This window comes from Eublepharis macularius, chromosome 4 (genome assembly GCF_028583425.1).
Source record: "Eublepharis macularius isolate TG4126 chromosome 4, MPM_Emac_v1.0, whole genome shotgun sequence".
NCBI classification, from domain to species: Eukaryota; Metazoa; Chordata; class Lepidosauria; order Squamata; family Eublepharidae; genus Eublepharis; species Eublepharis macularius.
Genome location: NC_072793.1, coordinates 182,048,121 through 182,068,038, shown reverse-complemented (window position 1 = coordinate 182,068,038; position 19,918 = coordinate 182,048,121). Strand labels below are relative to the sequence as shown.

At 44.9% G+C, this 19,918-nt stretch overlaps 1 protein-coding gene and 1 pseudogene across 1 annotated transcript in view; both read left to right on the top strand.

Annotated features, from left to right (window-relative positions):
* LOC129329127 (zinc finger protein 91-like) overlaps positions 1-6,680 on the top strand; it is a 53,779-nt gene extending 47,099 nt beyond the window's left edge. The window contains exon 8 of the mRNA XM_054978560.1: positions 1,505-6,680. Within this exon, the coding sequence (XP_054834535.1) occupies positions 1,505-3,153 (1,649 nt within the window). The 3' untranslated portion in view covers positions 3,154-6,680. The remainder of the gene's footprint in view (positions 1-1,504) is intronic.
* Positions 6,681-11,091: 4,411 nt separating this feature from the next.
* On the top strand, positions 11,092-19,623 carry LOC129329137 (zinc finger protein 420-like; annotated as a pseudogene).
* The last annotated feature ends 295 nt before the right edge of the window (positions 19,624-19,918 follow it).

Sequence of the window (19,918 nt, the reverse complement as noted above, 5' to 3'; positions counted from 1 at the left end):
TGCTACCTGCTCCGGTACTACTGCTAGCTGTGTTAAGATGAGGGGTGGGTATTGCCACCTACTCTGCTCCTAATACCAGATGGGTGAAGGGGATGCGGGTATTGCCACTTGCTCTGCTCCTGATTCTGGAAGGTTGAAGGGGGACGGGCATTGCTGCCTGCTTGGCGCCTGATCCCAGCCGGGTGAAGTGGAGCAGGATTGCCTTCTGCTATTCCTGATCTCAGCTGGGTGAAGGGGGGTGGGCTTCTCCACTCCTAATACCTGCTGCATTATGGCAGGGGGAGGGCATTGCCACCTGCTCCACTCCTGATCCCAGCTCGCTGAGGGGGGTTGGGCATTTCCACCTACCCCACTCCTAATACCAGCTGGTTGAAAGTGGGGGGGCGGACCTTGCCAACTGCTCTGCTCCTGGTCCCAAATGGCTGAAGGGAAGCGGACATTGCCACCTGCCCCGCTCCTAATACTAGCTGGGTAAGGCGGGGGGCGGGCATTGCCACCTGCTCCACTCCTGATCGCAACTGGCTGAAGGGGGGACGGGCATTACCACCCGTAACGCTCCTAATACCAGCTGGGATAAGGAATTGGATGGGCATTGCCTCCTACTCCACTCCTAATACTAAGTGGATTAAGGCAGAGGTGGGCATTGCCAACTGATTTGCTCCTAATATTAGCTGGGTTAAGGTGAGGGGTGGGTATTGGCATCAGTTCTGCTCCTAATACCAGCTAGGTGAAGACAGGGTGGGCATTGCCACCTGCTCCACTCTGAAAACCAGCTGGGTTAAGGCAGGGGTGGGCATTGCCATCTGCTCCGCTCCTAATAGTAGCTGTGTTATGGTGGGGGGTGAGTATTGCCACCTCTTATGCTACTAATACCAGCTGGGTAAAAGCGGAAGCCTGGTATTGGCACCTGTTCCCCTCCCGATCCCGGCCTGGCCTCCCTGCCACGGCATGTTTTCTGGAGGGACATGGTGCCTTGCCTGGGCTTCCCTCTGTGGGAGCGCCCTCTGGTGCTGCACCAGGGTATAAAGTGAGTTGTCTGAAACACACTTACTCAATTATATAGTAGGATATTTAGACAAGCAAATGGGCTTTCCTCCCCTCTTACTGAGAATTTTCGACAGAGTTTGGCTCTTTAATTAGAAAAGGTTGTAGACTCCCTGTTATTTGCAATCCTCTTACTGACCCTGTAAATGACCTGCCTTCTTCCTTTCCACTAAATATTGTCCTCTTGGACTAGAAGTTGCCTTTGCAGGTCTGACAAAAAAGGCTCTTTAGGATAAGCAATGAATTGTGTATATTTGATCATTCCTGGGCTCATTTCTTTCTCATTGGGTTTGCTTCCTTATTTCTTCAGGTGATGGGAGAGCGCACAAGAAAGAACAATACAGAAGGAAAATTGAAGTAAAGCATAAGCAGCAGAAGAAATGCGTTTCGCTGATCAGAGCCAATATCAACGTAATGGACCTTACCGGCCGTGAGGGAATCCACAGAGGGAAGAAACAACATAAATGTTCTGAATGTGGAAAGAGCTTCACAGCCAAGTCTTCACTAGCTTCTCATCAAAGCATCCACACAGAGGAGATGCCTTATAAATGTTTTGAATGTGGAAAGAGCTTCAGACTCAGCAAATCCTTACTTTTACATAAAAGAATCCACACAGGGGAGAAACCATATAAATGTTCAGAATGTGGAAAGTGTTTTACACAGAGCTCAGGTCTTGTTTCCCATCAAAGAATCCACACTGGAGAGAAACCATATAAATGCCGGATATGTGGAAAGAGCAACTTCACAGATGAGACAAAACTAGTTTCCCATGAAAGAATCCACACAGAGGAGAAACCATATAGCTGTTCTGAGTGTGGAAAGAGCTTCAGGGAGAAAAAATGCCTGACTTCCCATCAAAGAATCCACACAGAGAAGAAGCCATATAAATGCTCTGAATGTGGAAAGAGCTTCAAAGTCAACAAATCCCTATTTTTACATAAAAGACTCCACATTGGGGGAAAACCATATAAATGTTCAGAATGTGGAAAGTGTTTTACGCAGAGCTCAGGTCTTGTTTCCCATCAAAGAATCCACACTGGAGATAAACCATATAAATGCTGCATATGTGGAAAGAGCTTCACAGTCAGCTCATCCCTAGTTTCCCATCAAAGAATTCACACTGGGGAGAAACCTTATAAATGTTCTGTGTGTGGAAAGAAGTTCAGAAACAAGTCTCCCCTGGCTTACCATCTAACTGTCCACACAGGGAAGTTCCCATTTAAATGCTCTGAATGTGGAAAGACTTTCATGCGCACCTCAGACCTTGCTTGCCATCAAAGAATCCACACAGGTGACAAACCATATAAATGTTTAGAATGTGGAATGGCTTTCATGCTCAGCTCAGCTCTTGCTTCCCATCAAAGAATCCATACCAAAGAGAAACCATATAAATGCTCAGAATGTGGAAAGAGCTTTACAACAAGTTCAAACCTTTCTTGCCATCAAAGAATCCACAAAGGTGACAAACCAAATAAATGCTCAGCATGTGGAAAGAGCTTTAGGAACACTTCTGGCCTTTCTCGCCATCAAAGAATCCACACAGGAGAAAAACCATATAAATGCTCTGAATGTCAAATGGCTTTCACGCAAAGCTCAGCTCTTGCTTCCCATCGAAGAATCCATACCGGAGAGAAACCATATAAATGCTCGGAATGTGGAAAGAGCTTTAGGACAAGATCAAACCTTTCTTCCCATCAAAGAATACACAAAGGTGACAAACCATATAAGTGCTCAGAATGTGGAATGTCTTTCATGCACAGCTCAGCTCTTGCTTCCCATCGAAGAATTCATACTGGAGAGAAACCATATAAATGCTCAGAATGTGGAAAGAGCTTTACGACAAGTTCAAACCTTTCTTCCCATCAAAGAATCCACACAGGAGAAAAAACATATAAATGCTCAGAATGTGGAAAGAGCTTTAGGACACGTTCAAACCTTTCTTCCCATCAAAGGATCAACACAGGTGAAAAACTGTATAAATGCTCAGAATCTGGTGATCTTGTGCCAAGGGTCAGGCCCAGGGTTCTGGCTCCTGCCTGTCTCGATGTTCCAACAGAGCAGGGGACAGGCCTTGAGATTCTGCCAGAAGGAGGCTCCCCAGATGCCTGAATGATAAACACGCCACTTCTGGGAATGATTCCTAGAGGAATACAACCTGTAGTGAGATTCTAGCAGAATCTAAGTACAGTGCAGGAGTTTGTCACGCTGTTACCGCAGCGAACAGCATCCTATATGTATAGGAAGGATTTAGAACTGGGGACTGGTGTGATCTGCTATGCTTGCATGGTTACAGGAACCTGGAGTTCCCAGAATGTCTTGGAGCATGCTGATGGGGCCAAAGAAGACCGACAAGCCCAGATGTGAGCTGACACTGGCAATTACAGAAAAACAAGTCCAATGTTGCATCTCCATAATAATCAGGCCAACCAGTAAGTGGCACCCCCCCCCCCCTGGCATTTTGCTTTAAGCGTGAGGACATTAAGGAAACACAGGCAGAAAAAGCACAGGCAGAAAACCTGGAAGAGAACCCTTGAAACGCAACATTGAAATCTGAAGGGGGAGTTAACTGTCCAGAATTTGGAAGAAAACCCGAATAGGTACGGGACCAAACATGGTAAAAATTGCCCATGCAAAAAAGACCCTTAACTTTTTCCCCTTGAGAAAGCAACTGTCAAAGTAAACAACATGTCTGAAAAAATTAAACGTGTATCGATGGTTCAATGGTATATAGTGCCCTCACATCAATAGTCAGCAGAATAGAATCAACAGAGATTGATACTCTTTCAATAACACGAATTAGATGCTTAGTATCTTTCATATATGAGGGTGCTTGGTGTACAAAAAGGTCTTAAATGTTCATCCAAAAATTGTGCCAAGGGTTCCAATACTGAAGCAGACCCTGAGACTGTTGGTCTGCCCCGGGGGTGGAAAGCCCACTTTTTCCATCTTCGGTAGAGCATAAAAAATGGTAGAGCATAATATCGTATTAGCTCATTATATTGTTAACTAGATACGATGTTGCATTGAATTTTACAATTTGGGTGTGTGTGTGTGTTGAAACGATTGTTATTATCATTTTCTTACAAGTTACAATAAAACATTAAAAAAATGGGTACCCTAGGTGTATCTGTAATAAGAAATTTGGCTGTAGATTCACTAATATGACCCAGGACCACAGTCTCTTGTATTATAGCCCTGATAATTCCAAGTATATGTTGGGTGGGATTATATCTAATTTTAACATAATGATGCGTATTTCTCAAAAGACTTCAGACCATCTCATTAGAATCACCCCTATTCAAACTTGCGGTGGCTCCCTCTTTATCAGCTGGTTTTATAATAATGCTGGTATCATTGGCCAAATTCAGAAGGAATATTCCATTTTATTAATCTTATATCTAACATATCCATATTTTTTCTCTGCCTCTCCAATATCCCTGAGAACCAACTGCTCAAATGTTTAAATAAGAGGGTTTCTGATGGATGGCATGAATGTCGATTTATGTTTGCATTTATTCTCAGTTTTACATTCTGTGTCTCCAAACCAACACCTCAATTTCATCAGTCTAATTACGGCTTTTTTTCTGGGAAAAGAGGTGGTGGAACTCTCAAGAGAGAAATGAGGGAGAAACACAGGGGACCCCTTACAAATTGGATGTTTCCTCCAGGGGAACTGATCTCTGTCTGGAGTTCAGGGGTGGGGCCATCGGACACAAGAGGTTCCAGAAGTCCTTTCCACTGTGTTCTTGCTGGAAAAAAGCCCCGAGTCTAATCAAACGGAAAACATCAGTTCTAGTACAAAACTCATTATATTTGGCTGTCAATGGAAAACCCTGACCCAAATGAAGTACTTTTAATTCAATAGCTGAAAGTGCCCTAGAGGATAAATTCATCACTATATTCTTGTTCTCCCCCGTGCTCCCGTATTGGTGCTGTTTCCCTGGCTCATTTTGTGGTGCCTCTGTCTAAAAAAGATCTGACTAACCTGCTTTCTTCACCCGATAACGTTCCTGTCTCCTCACTTTCCATGAGCTCCGATTCAGAACTGGAAGTTAATTCCGCCCATGAAACTCTCTTTTCCATGCAATTCTCATTAGGTGAACACCACCTATATACCTCATACGTTCACAATCTCTCTGGTCTCAGTTGAACTTTCCGATTTTAACTTCCTTGATTTTCTTCTCAAATTATTTTGCAAAGTCACCAATTTACTATCAAATTCAGTGCTAGGCATCGTATCCTTCAAACACAATTAACCACAAGGGGGTATCCAGTCCACATAATCAGATCGGCTACGAGGAGGGCGAGTGGTGTTGAAAGGAAGGATTTATGAAAGGAGCAAGCGCTCCTCAAAAGCAATAATATTTAATGGGCAATGGACTTTTCTCCCCTGGCGGATGCCATCAAAAACATCATTTACAGATATTGGCATCTAGTAACCAGCTCACCAGGGTGCAAGGAGAAGCCAAAGAGGTTTCAGGAGGAATAGAAGCATTAGAGAATTTTTGATTAGAACAGATACGGCTCTTGCAAAGGAGAAGAGAAGGCTTAGTAAAGTAACAGGTCACTTGAAATTGGGTCAAGGCTGTGCTGCCTGCAAGTTTGCTGAGGATCGGAAGGAATATACACATCTTCAGAAGGAGCATATTATTGGATTGAAAAATTACACCAATTGTGAATCTAAAAATGTTGTATACCTAGCCTTTGGTCCATGTGGTTTCTATTATTTTAATATCAGTACTAGAAAAATTAAAGTAAGGATGTTGGAATGTTATGCCAATATAGATTAAAATCACATGACAATAATCAATACTGAACAATACTAGGCCAAGCGCTTGCATTCTCTAGATGAACTTTTAAACTTTTCATGAACTTTCTGTGTATTTTTTTCTGTGTGTTAGGTAATTCAACAGGTGTGCTTTCATCCTTTGACAGTTAATTAAAATAGTGGACTCTTATCGAGATTAATGTTCCTCTATCAGAGATTCAACCAATGGTGATCGTTCAACTTAACTTTTCCTGACACTTGTTAGAGATTTGTAGTTTTGTTGTGCAGATCCAAGTATGACATAATTTTTTACTAATTGGAAGGCTGTACTATGGAGATTATGAATATTCAGTGAAGTGTCAAACCAATCATTATTTGTATTGTCGAAGGCTTTCACGGCCGGAGAACGATGGTTGTTGTGGGTTTTCCGGGCTGTATTGCTGTGGTCTTGGCAATGTAGTTCCTGACGTTTCGCCAGCAGCTGTGGCTGGCATCTTCAGAGGTGTAGCACCAAAAGACAGAGATCTCTCAGTGTCACAATCATTATTTGTTTGTGTTATCATGTGAATAGACCTTAAATATTTGCATATGATGAGGTATAAAGTTTCAAATACAGAGAGTATGGCAGGGTACTGATGGAAGAAATCTCTTGAGAGAATCTAGGTGAGAACCTATCTTTACTTACGTATTTCATAGAAACTTTGAGCATGTTAAACTTAGGATTTATTAAGAAATGTTAGCAAACTTATTTCTTATTGCCTTTCTGTGATTTGTTTTTATAGGATTTATATTAATAGCTATTTCTATTTTGATTACTTGCTTCATTAAAAAACAAGGGTGTATTTTCAATAAAATGAAATAAACTCTAGACAGGTGTCTGTGTGTTTGATAAAGAGTTGCAAAGCAATATTGAACCCTATACAAATACATGTACTGATAAACAGCTGGTTCAAAGAACTTATCTGTTTGACGGGTCTAAAAACTAATTGTTGTAAGCTTTCCAGGAGAGAGATTAATCTTTCTCTTGACTAGTCGAAGTTTAGTTTTAGACACGGGCAAAAGCTCGTTACAGGAACATGCATCCAGGATAAAAAAAGTCAAGTTTTAGATCCAGAGGAGTTAGCCGTGTTAGTCTGTAGTATCAAAATCAAAAAGAGTCCAGTAGCACCTTTAAGACTAACCAATTTTATTATGGCATAAGCTTTCGAGAATCAAGTTCTCTTCGTCAGATGCCTGATCAAACTGGGCAGATACAGAAGAGGAGGGGGAAAGAGAGAGAAGGGGGCATAAATCACAAGAAGACAGAATGCAATTAGCATAGAGGCAATCAAAACATTCCTTTGCTTGGAAATGTAAACATTTCCTTTTGGTGTGCAGTCAGTTTGTAGCAGTGAAGGTATCCAATTCCTATGTAGTATAAGCCTTCGGTAACCACAGCTCTCCCTGCCAGTTGCATCTGACAAAGAGAACTGTGGTCCCCGAAAGCTCACACCAGGCGTCACTGGGCTCCCCCAGATCACGCCTCTGTAAAGAGAATCTGTTACCTGTGGTAATGTGATAACCATTCATAGTCTCTATTCAGTCCCCGCTTGACAGAGTCAAATTTGCATATGAATTCCAATTCAGCAGCCTCCCGTTGGATTTTGTTTTTGAAAGGTTTCTGTTGAACCACAGCGACCTTTAAGTCTTTGGTGGAATGTCCTGGTAGATTGAAGTGTTCTCCTACTGGTTTTTGGACGTTGCAACTGGCAGGGAGAGCTGTGGTTACCGAAGGTTTATACTACATAGGAATTGGATACCTTCACTGCTACAAACTGACTGCACACCAAAAGGAAATGTTTACATTTCCAAGCAAAGGAATGTTTTGATTGCCTCTATGCTAATTGCATTCTGTCTTCTTGTGATTTATGCTCCCTTCCTTCCCTCTCTTTCCCCCTCCTCTTCTGTATCTGCCCAGTTTTGATCAGGCATCTGATGAAGAGAACTTGATTCTCGAAAGCTTATCTATAATAAAATTGGTTAGTCTTAAAGGTGCTACTGGACTCTTTTTGATCAAGTTTTAGAGGCTCTCTTGGTTCAGCATATTTTGGACTTGAGACTGGAGATATTTTGTAATTGACAAGTATGACACTGATCCCTACAATCTAAAGGCTATAAAAATGGTATGTGAGTCCTGTGTTCATCAACAGAATTACTGAAGACTGAGGACTGATATTATAGGAAGAATATTTCCTGTATATTGTGAATGATTTTTGTTTTGTGGTTGTCTATCTGCCTGTACTCGTTATATTCCACTAACAAGTTCTGTTACAAGAAAACTTTGTATTGTTAATCACCAGTTCACAGCATGGTGTTATTTGGTTAATTTAGCAAACAGCAAGCCGTATTCAGGGCAGCTCGGCTTGGTAGTGGCTTGGTAGTGGGGCAGGGTAGTTTAGCCCTATCTCCGGAAGAGTCCTAGAAACAAAGAGCTGGAGGGAACCCAAAGTATCATCTAGTCCAGCCCCCTGCACAATGCAGGGAATTCACAGCTATCTTCCCCCTTCCTCCGCCTCCCCCAGCGATCCCTGCTCAATGCCCAGAGGAAGGCAGAAAACCTCCATGGTCCCTGGCCAGTTTGGCCTGGAGGAAAGTTCCTACTTGATTCAAAGGTGGTGACTGACATTACCCTGGGCGTGTAAGAATGGGCCACGAGAGCCTCTCACCGGCCTGAGAGAACAGATTACCCAGCCATGAGGTCCGTCTCTGGTGCTGAGCATTAATCATTTAGTCTGACTCTTGGGAAAGGGCAGGGTGGTAGATCAAGATGGGTAGCCATGTTAGATTGTCTGTACCAGTAGAACAGAGCAAGAGTCCAGTATCACTTATGAAACTAACAAAATTTGTGGTAGGGTATGAGCTTTCATGAGTCACAGGTCACTTCTTCAGATACTAGGTGTGAGTGGAATCCTGTGCGCTTGTGTGAAAGGTTCTGACCCAGTGGCTCGTTTGTACTTGAAAGCATGGAAGGGAATTAAAATCACCCTCTGAAGCCGTAGCTCAAGACAAGAATGGAGCTATGACACTCAAAAGCTTACACCCTGAAAACACTTGATGAACTCTAAGGTGCCACTGGGCTCCAATCCTGCTGCTTTCTCTAGGGAAACTGATCTCTGTAGTCCAGAGATCTCCAGGCCCCAAATGGCTTCAGGGAGGCTGGAGAGGTGGGACCCTCCAACTCTGGCGTTCTTCTACCCTTCCCGTCTTTCAGCCTGGTTTTGACAAGGAAATGTCCCTGGTTGCCAGAGCTGGTGAACTCTGGGGATGTGTCCCTCTTGAATACATAGCTGGGGCACAATGGGGTAGTACAACTTTGCATCAGTTCCCATCCCTCTTGGAGGATAGGAACCAGAGGTTGGTGCTAGAAGAGGGCTACTCCTTCCCTTGGCTGTTGGGTTTCAATCTTCTCTCTTATGCTGTTTAACAGACACATGGAACCACTGTGAGAAGTCACCCAGTTGTTTGGGGTGCAAGGTAATATATGGGTGACATGTGCATTCTGTCTTTTTTCAGTAGGTACTGAGGAAGTTGTGGGTATGTCCAGCACATTTCTCAAGTCAGCGGTCCACTGGATGACACTGAAGAGTCTCTTATTATTCCAGCCAAATGGGAGCTACCGTGGGAGGAGGACGCAGATAATGCTAGAATCAGGTGCCAAGCAGGTAGCAATGCCCGCCCCCCCCCCTTCAACCTGCCGAAATCAGGAGCAGAGTAGATGGCAGTGCCTGCACCCCTTCACCCAGCTGGGATCAGGCGTGGAGCAGGTCTCAATGCCTGTCCCCCTTCACACAGACTAGTTTTCCACACAGACCTTCACTAACAGAGTAAACTCTTCTCATCCACACAGATTCACTCAGGCCTTTCCACACAGTTTGCCTGGCCTAGACAGAATAATCTTTCTCAGAGATACACAGACTGCCCCAGATGTGCACGGTTTACCTGACTCGGATAGAATTAGGCTCTCAGGTTAAGGTTTGGAGATTGCACACCTGACCTGAGGACCAAATGTGATGTGAAGAAGGGGCTCCATCACACGTTAATTGTGCCACATAACACCAGATGTGCCACGTCTTTGACAACTGCCTTTCCAGCTCAGCAGCAGCAGGGCAAGTGAATGCCTTGTGGCTTCGGCTTCAGAAGGCAAAGGAGAGTCCCGGCCATTTGATGCCCACCCCCTGTACCCCCCACACTCGCAGGGGCATTAGAAGGGAAACTGGCAATGCCTCCTGGGAGCAAGGATGGGTGGTTCCAACTGGCTCCTGGTATGGAAGCTGCCCAACCGTCCCTCCCCAGATGCTCTTCAAGGCCGACCTCAGCACCTCCCCCTGCCCCCCCTACGCAGGAGGGAGCTCAGCAGCCCTTGCAAGAGGATTGTGGAACAGAAGAAAGTGGTTTGGGTCCCACTTTGTGGTTGGACAAGATGGGAAGGCTCCAGCCCACGGAGACTCAATCCACTACTCACGGAGAGCCACGTCCACAATTGCCCTCAGCTAGAAGAGCCACATTTCCTGGCATCAGTGGCCTGAGGCCTGCACTGCAGGGAAGCTCCAAAGGACCCCTTCCTCCAGCGGTTGGGCTGTTTCAAGGCGGGATCTGCTTGCCAACCACAAGCCCTGTGGGGCACCCCCTTGGAGCATGGAGAGGGTGCCAAATCGGGCCACTGACAGGACATCACAGAAAGAACGTCATTCTGCCAGCAAGAAAAAGCCCTGGACTCGCCTCCCATTCCCCCCATTCCCCCCCACCCCCAAATGTTGCCCCCTTAACCCTTTGCCCCCTCCCAGCATCCCACCAGGAAACCCGGCAGGCCGAGTGAGTCCGCGTTTGCCGGAGGGGCAGGAGAGGAGGGTCCCTTCGCTGCCCACCAGTGAGGATGCGACTGGGCCAAGTTGAACCCCCACCCTTTCCCCCTCCTGAGACGGCACCATTTCCCATCCCCACTGGGAACGGAACCCGTGTCGGGGCATCCACATACAGAGCGGGGGCGAGTGTGGGAGTTCTCTGCCCCGAGGAAGGTGCTGAGGGCTGCAGGGACCTCGTGGCGTTGCAGGGAGGAAGGAACACACACGCACACCCCAGATCGTGGATCAAAGCTCCCCTTTCCCACTGCGCCCGCTCAGCTCCAAGGGTTAAAGGCAGAGAGGCTGCACGCCTGGAAAGGAGGCTGGGGGAGGACTGGGGAGGCGGTTCCGGCCAGAGCCCCTCCCCACCGAAGGCGGCCTTGCTGCGGGCATCAGGCTCGACACCGCCCCACCCCCCGGATCGGGTGAGCTGGAAATGCATTTGGGGAGGGGGGGATGCAATGCAAGGCGGGAAAGTGGGAGCAAAAGGGGGGGTGGAGGGGGGGCCTGAGAAGCATCAGGAGGGGGGGGGCTGCACCCAAAGGCGCCCTCAGGCGGTGGGCGCAGAAGTGCGTGCTGCTGCCGCCGCCGCCCCCCGCTACAGTTTTGACGAACAGCAACCCCCCCCCCCCCTGTTTTTATCTGGAAGTGGACGCTGTATGAAGAGGGGCTGATCTAATCTCCCAGGGAAGGGGTTCCACAGAGCAGGGAGACCCATAACAAGAGAAGACCCATTCCCTCCAAACACAATGAGATCTATCCTCTTTACATGTCTTTACTGACTGAGGACATACGTGCAAGAGAAAGAGACCTCTGAGACATGGAAGGTCCAGGGTAGAGAGGGGCTTAACAACGAGAGCTAAACCCCTTCCTTTGTCTCCCTCACAGGCCCTGGGAGGATGCTGGGTGGATATTTTGGGCCTTCCCTTCAGTGTGACGGAGCAGACACAATATCTGTGCAGCCAGATCAGGTAGGGAAGGAACCAGTGGGGAGAAGGGAGGGGAGACCCCAGGGGCCCCGTCCTCTTCACATCCCCTCTGTCTAAAGGAATCTCTCCTCTTCATTTCTATCAAAGCTGCTGACAAGAAAGGCTGTAAGTGCCACAAGAAAAGACGTTTCTTTGGTTCCTCTCACAGAGCTCCTGGCTCGTTGCCTTTATGGATCCTTGCTGAAGAGAAATTGTTTCCTCCTTCTTTCAGGCTCTGGTGACCTTTGAGGATGTGTCTGTGGATTTCTCGGAGGAGGAGTGGGCGCTGCTGGATCCGGGCCAAAGAGCTCTGCACAGAGAAGTCACAGAGGAGAATTACGTGAACCTGGCCTCTCTCGGTACGGCTCTCTCTGTTTGTTAGTCAAATTGCTCCTATTATCGGTCCCTCACTGGGTGCCAGAGAAGTCACCAAACATATAAAATAGAAGATTTGGCTTTCTTTACTGTTCTCTTTTTTTTGTAAAATCTATTTTTTCATTATTTAAGGGGAAGCCCTAATGAGAATGATAAAATTAGTTTAGAAATGTTCGACAATGGCGAGATGTCTGCAAACATGCAATTCCTCTGCCGGAATGACATTTCTTCTTGCTGATTCCCACCAGTTCCCTGTGTCCCGCTGATTTCCACCAGTTCCCTGTGTCCCGCTGATTTCCACCAGTTTCTTGTGTCCCGCTGATTCCCACCAGTTCCCTGTGTCCCGCTGATTTCCACCAGTTCCTTGTGTCCCGCTGATTCCCACCAGTTCCCTGTGTCCCGCTGATTTCCACCAGTTCCCTGTGTCCCGCTGATTTCCACCAGTTCCTTGTGTCCCGCTGGTCAACTCGGCCGTGCCCTCTGTGCTTTTTCTCAAGAGCAAAACTGCAGCAGGAAGGGGAAGTGGGCAAGTCCTGCTTTATGAAGTCCACAGGTGGTCAGAGATGTGCTCTCCCCTGGCGTTGTGCCTACTGGCTGGTTTGTAAGACCTGAATATCTGTGGGGGCTGTATGAGCCAGAGCTGCGGTAGCATAGAGGCTAAGTGGTCGGGGTACAAATCAGCACTCTGCTAGTTCGACTCCCACTATTGCCATGAACTCTGCAGGAGGCCTTTGGTAAGCCCCTCCTAAGCGCAGCTCCTCAGCTGTATTGCAGAGATAATAATAACACTGACTTTGTTCACCGTGTTGAGGGGTAGTGGTTAAGAGCAGCAGGACTCTAATCTGGAGAACCAGGTTTGATTCTCCACTCCTCCGCTTGAGGCCACCTGGGTGACTTTGGGTCAGTCACAGCTCTTTCAGAGGTCTCTCATCCTCTCCCACCTCACAGGGTGACTTTTGCAAGGATAATAATACACTTTGTAAACCACTCTGAGTGGGTGTTAAGTTGTCCTGAAAGGTGATATATGAATCAAATGTTATTATTAGAACAGTGGTATACAAGTGCACAGCATGATTATTAAACAGTTCATGTGTTTTTACTCCTCCCAATAAGGGCTTCTGATTCCCAAACCTGTGTGTGTCTCCTGGCTAAAAGAGGAAGATTCAGAGCAAAACCACACAAGATGAATTACACGTGGACACTCAAGTGAAAGTAGATGCAGTGTTCGCTGGGAAGTGTAGTTTAAATTTCATCTCTCTCTACAGAGCCAACAAAGACTGCTCCTCAGAGGGTTTGTTAATTGACAGAGCAGCCGGGGAGGCAAAAAGGAAATTAACAAACCCTCTGTGGAGCGATCTCTGCGGCTCGGTAGAGAGGGGTGAAATTCAAACTACCTTTCCTGGCTAACATTGCGTCTCCCTTCACTTGAGCATCCTCGTGTGATTCATCCCATGTGGTTTAGCTAGACAGATCTCCAAGGAGGGAAACAGATTGGCAAGTAGTTACTGAGTTGTGTGATGGGAAATCTTCTCTCTTTTTCCTGATTGGAAGTACCACACAGGATCAGCAATAACTGATGTTCCTGTTAAATCAAAAAGAGTCCAGTAGCACCTTTAAAACTAACCCAATTTTATTGTAGCATAAGCTTTCGAGAAGTCTTAAAGGTGCTACTGGACTCTTTTTGATTTTTCTACTACAGACTAACACAGCTAACTCCTCTTGATCTATGATGTTCCTGTTGAGGCTACGAGTTCCCCTGGCAGTCTTCAGTTGTATATCTAACTCCCAAGTGGCCATAATGTGCAGATACTTAAATCAGCAAGTTGGGGCCATTTGGGAATAAAACCAACAAAAATATTTATTGTAAGTCTTGTTGAAAACCAACAAAATATTTGTTGTTAATTTTGTTGAAAACCAACAAAAATGTATTGACTTAAAAACACACACTGAGAGAGACAAAACAACAGCAAATGGTCTTCATATGTACAACTTACTTCATCTCTCATCAGTTCAATTTACCTTTTTAAATTTGTGCTTCTTGCCGATTGTTTGCACGTACAATTGCCTCACGCCTTTGGTAACTAACTCTGTGGCCATTTTTATTGTGATGATTTCATGGAGCTGAGGAGTTTTTAGGTTAATATTTACAGTGGGGTAGTGTATTCTTTTAATGAATGTTTGCATTTTATCTTACAAACACCCTCGGGCAAATTTATTTGCAGGCACAGTATTAAATATGTATATATATTTTAAAACCTCTGTTTCCTTTCTGAGGCTATCCAGTCTGGTTTGGAATCCCAGCAATAATTTTTCCATTCCAAAGCAGGACTTGTGGTTGCCTCTGCTGACCTCCCCTCCTGCCTCGAAGAAAGGAAAGCCCTATTTGTGCAGGACTCTCGGCAAGAAGCAAGAGCAGCAGGTGACGGTGAGTACTGTGGCGGGAGGGTCCTCCTTTCTCCAAGATTGGGTGATGAACTCTCCAGGCAAATGTGACTCACTTTCTCTCCTTGCAGAGTCCTGGCTCAGCACAGACAGTGAAATGTGTGTCCTGGAGCCAGGCAGCATGCTGAAACAGGGGTCTGCTGAGGTGGTGGAAGAATGAAAAGGGGTGATGAGCAGGTTAAAAGGAGGAGAAAGGCAAAGCAGGGACAGAAGGGGGAGAGAGAAAGGAGGAAGTAGGAATGGAGGAGGCAGACAGCCAAAAGACTGCAGTGGGCTGAAAGGAGGTGAGACTGGAGGAGGGAATAGGATCTCTGTCATCCCCAAAACATTATTAGTTAGTAAATCCAACCCTGGCTGAAGTTGGAGGACACAGAACAGGGAGAAATGCCTGGGGCATGTTAAGAGCTTCAGGGGCAGTTCCAGACCTCCCTACTGTTAAAGAAGCCGTCCTCTCCTTACCTTCCTTCTCTCTATTCTTGCCCGAGACGTGGAGGGGAATCCACGTGTGAGTGCGAAGGCTTGCCCCATTTGTCAAAAATAAATTCCACTTGGGGCTGGTACCAAGGAGATGATCAGTCTTCCCCAAGGTCCCTGCCCCATTCTATCTACACAGGAAACAGGAGAGATCCCCGAGAGACAGAGAGACAGGGTGCCTTTGAAGACAATGCCATTTGCACACTTCCACTGAGCATTCACAAAATATCTGGGCAGGACTGGAAGGAAGTCTGATATGGAAGATTTCTGACACACCGTCATAGAGGCCCCTCTCTCACTGGACCTAATACCCCTATAGGGCACCCTTAGCATACCAGTATCTGAATCAAGTCTGACCAGAGACATCCAGAACAATTTTGTTATGGGTGACCCCTGTTGTAGCTAAATTGGGGGGGGCTTGGAAAATGAAGTAATAGTAATGGGGTGAATGGTCTGTATTTCAGCTGTGTAGGAATTTTCTGTGCCTCTAGGGTCAAATATGGCTCTTCAAAAAAAAATTGTCATGCTTATGTTAAGATCCTAAAGAAGTATGGAAGGCAGAGATCTCAACGGTACTAAAATGCTTCTGAAAGGTGCTTTACAGGGAAGGAAACAAGAGAGACAATCAGTTGCCATGAATACAAGAGCATCCAATGGGCAGATTTATGCCAGCGCACTGAAACAATGGCACAACAAGTGCTCCTGTGTAATTATTCTTGTGAGGTGACGTGCAATATCCAGTATTTGAGCTGCAAAACCTTTAAGGATTATTAATCAACATTTCAATTATTAATAATATAAGGATGTGTATATAGATATAGATATAGATATAGATAGACATGCAAATGGACGTTCTTTTATGTTATCTTCTTTAATCTCTTACTCTGAATTTTTGACAGAGTTTGGATCCTTAATTAGAAAAGGTTGGAGACACCCTGTTCTTTGCAAATCTGAGTCTTGTCGACCCCATAAACACCTGCATACTTCCCTTTCACCAAATATTGTCCTCTTAGACTAGAAGTTTCCCTTCCAGGTCCAAGGAACTATCTTACAAAAATGGTTCTTTAGCATGAGTGATGAATTGTGTATATTTGATCATATCTGGGTCCATTTCTTCCTCATGGCGTTTGTTTCCTTGATTCTTCAGATGATGGGAGGGAGCCCAAGAAAGAAGGAAAGTATGGAAGAAAAATGAAAGTAAAGCAGAAGCAGCAGAAGAAATCCTTTTTGTTGGATAGAGCGGATGTCAATGAAATTGACCTTACCATCCATGAGAGAATCCACTCAGGGGAGAAACCACATAAATGCTCAGAATGTGGAAAGGACTTTAATTATAGAACACATCTCATTTCTCATCAGAGAATTCACACAGGGGAGAAACCATATAGCTGTTCTGAGTGTGGAAAGAACTTCAGCCAGAAAAAAACTCTGGCTTCCCATCAAAGCATCCACACAGGAGAGAAGCCATATAAATGCTTTGAATGTGGAAAGAGCTTTAGAGTCAGCAAATCCCTACTTTTACATAAAAGACTCCACACTGGAGAGAAACCATATAAATGTTCAGAATGTGGAAAGGCTTTCACAAACAACTCAGGACTTGTTTCCCATCAGAGAATCCACACGGGAGAGAAACCTTATAAATGCTCGAAATGTGAAAAGAGCTTCAGAGTCAGCTCAGCCCTAGTTTCCCATCAAAGAATCCACACTGGGGAGAAACCCTATAAATGTTCTGAGTGTGGGAAGAGATTCAATCAGAGCTCCCACCTGGCTTACCATCTAACTATCCACACAGGGGAGCATCCATTTAAATGCTCTGAATGTGGAAAGAGCTTCAGATCCAGCACACCCCTTATTTCCCATCAAATAATCCACACAGAGGGGAAACCATTTAAATGCTCTGAATGTGGAAAGGCTTTCATGCGCAGCTCAGACCTTGTTTATCATCAACGAATCCACACAGGAGAGAAACTCTATAAATGTTCAGAATGCGGAAAGGTTTTCCTACGCAGATCAGACATTGCTTCCCATCAGAGAATCCACACAGGTGACAAACCATATAAATGCTCAGAATGTGGAAAGGCTTTCACGCACAGCTCTGCCCTTGCTTCCCATCAAAGAATCCATACCGGCGAGAAACCATATAAATGCTCAGAATGTGAAAAGAGCTTTAGGACAAGTTCAGAACTTAATAACCATCAAAGAATTCACACAGGAGAGAAACCATATAACTGCTCAGAATGTGGAAAGAGCTTTAGGACATGTTCAAGCCTTTCTTGCCATCAAAGAATCCACACAAGTGACAAACCATATAAATGCTCAGAATGTGGAAAGAGCTTTAGGAACAGTTCAGACCTTTCTTCTCATCAAAGAATCCACACAGGAGAAAAACCATATAAATGCTGGAAATGTGGAAAGAGCTTTATGCTCAACTCATCACTAACTTACCATCAAAGAATACACACAAGGGAGAAATCTTATACACACTAAGAATGTGGAAAGAGCTAAGAGACAGCTCGTCCCTAGTTTTCAATTTAAAAAATCCATGCTGGGAGGAATCTCTACAATTGTTCTGAATGTGGAAAGAGCTTCATTTATGGGTTAAGCCATACTTTCGATCAAAGAATCCACACAAGAGAGAAAGCATATACATGCTCAGAATGTGGAAAGAGCTTCACAGGCAGCTTTTCACTTGCTTCTCATCTAAGAATCTAGGTAGGGACAAACTTTAAGAAGGGCACTAGCTATATGGACAAACTGCAAAATTCGATAATGGTGTTAAAGAAGCTGTCATTTGCTTCCTTGTTCTACTTTGAGTGATGGAGCATTTAATTTTCTTTACAAAAAACCTGTGGACTTGTGCTGGAGGTCAGGCCCAGGGGCTTGGGTACTGCCTGTCTTGGTGATGTTCCAACAGTGCAGGGCAGAGGCCTTGAGATTCTGCCAGAAGGAGGCTCCTCAAGATGCCTGAGTCATGAACGCTTCACTTCTGGGAATGATTCATAGTGAAATACAACCTGTAGTGAGATTGTAGCAGACCTCTTGAGGGTCTAAGTACAATGTAGGTGTTTTGGATACTACTGTCAATGTTTCCAGTGGCCAGTCTGTAGCAAACAACATCCTCTATGTATAGGAAAGCTTTAGAACTGGGGGCTGGTGTGATCTGCTATGCTTGCATGGTTACAGGTACCTGGAGTTCCCAGAATGACTTGGGGGCAAAGAAGACAGACAAGCTCAGATGTGACTGACACTGTCAATTACATAAAAACAATGTGGCATCTCTGTAACACTCTCATCAAGCCAACCACTAAGCGACATCCCACCCCCACCCCCACCCCTTGGCATTTTGCTTTAAGCGTGAGAAAGACGTTAAGGAAACATGGGCAGAAAAAGCACAGGCAGAAAACCTGGAAGAGAACCTTTGAAACATTGCATTGAAATCTGAAGGGGATGTTAACTGTCCAGAATTCAGAAGAAAACCCAGAGAGATACAGGGCCAAACATGGCAAAAATTACCCCCGCAAAAAAGACCGTAGGCTTTTCCTCTTGAGAGGGAAACTGCCAAAGTAAACAAAAAGACTGGAAAAATTGTATCTTCACCTCCGAGGGAGGCATATGTTTCTGTTATGATTTCAATCCAACCCTTCTATGATTTTAATCCAATATATTTTTCCCTCCATTCCTACATCTTCCCTCAGATTCCCTGCCCACCTGTTGTATTTATGTATTAATATATTCTGCCTTTCTTCATGGCTCAGGGCAGTTTTAGAAAATGGATGTGTGATGCCTCCAAAGTTCATCTCCTTCAGTCTGTGCCCTGGAGCTTACCTCATTTCCTCTGGCTCAGGTGTGCTCTCCCTCCGGCAGCCTCCCTCCTTCTCTTCCACATTTTCTATTTTTTTTCTGTTCTCCCACTTTAGCTTCTCTTTGTTCCCTTCTCTGCTTCTTTAGTTCCCATTTTTTACCTTTATCAGTATCTCACCCCTTCTCCACCTTTGACTGACTGAAGGCTTGGAAGCCTCAGCGAAATTGCTTAGCAACCACCAAAATGGCCAGATAACATATTCTTGGGAGACCTCCGTAGGCATTAATCTCTTAAAGCAACAGGTATAGCTTTTATTATTTGGGTTGTTCTTAACCTCAGTGTATTTTTTTTTGTTTAAAGATTTCAGATTTGTCTACAAACCTCAGGCTTCTCATAGGTCTATGGGAAAATCCCTCATCTGTTTCAGGGCCTATTATGTCATTTTTTTTAATTTTCACTCTAGGGCTCCAGTTGAGAATTACATATAATGACAGAACAGATGGGTAAGAACAGTTTCATGTAGTGAATCTTTTCATACGTGAAAGGGTAAGAAACAGGGATTGTACACCCAGCAATCTTCTATGGTAGAGGTGAAATTTGAACCTGGGTCTCTAGATCCTTGTCAGACACTCCAACCACTACACAACACTGCTTTTGATAGGTGAGGGAAGTTGTTAACCCCAGTTTATTTTGTAACAGATGTATTTTTCACGCTCCCTGTCTGTGATGGTGGTTTCTGGTACCTTCATCTCCATTACTTTAGTTTTGGTTTCAACTGTAAATGTTTTTAAGATACTGTTGTAAACCTTGAACCACAAGGAATGGCAGGGTAAAACGTGGTAAATAATGATAATAGTAATAGTAATAATAATAAATTCTCACTTCTTCCTAACTCTTCCTCAAAGCCTTCATTTCCCACCAAGCCCTTGGCACCATTTCTTCATCCTCATTCTCTACTCAAAGTAAGGCTAAGTTTAAGCAGCCCCATTTCCCCTATCCATCCGTGCTTCCCTCTCCAAACAAACATGGTGGTAGGTGACTCATTTATTATTTATTTATGTATTTATTTATGACATTTATAGTCCACCTCAAGGCAGACTTAGACTCCAGGCAGATTACAGTGTGAGATTAATACAGTCAATATCAAGGACATTTCCATAAATAA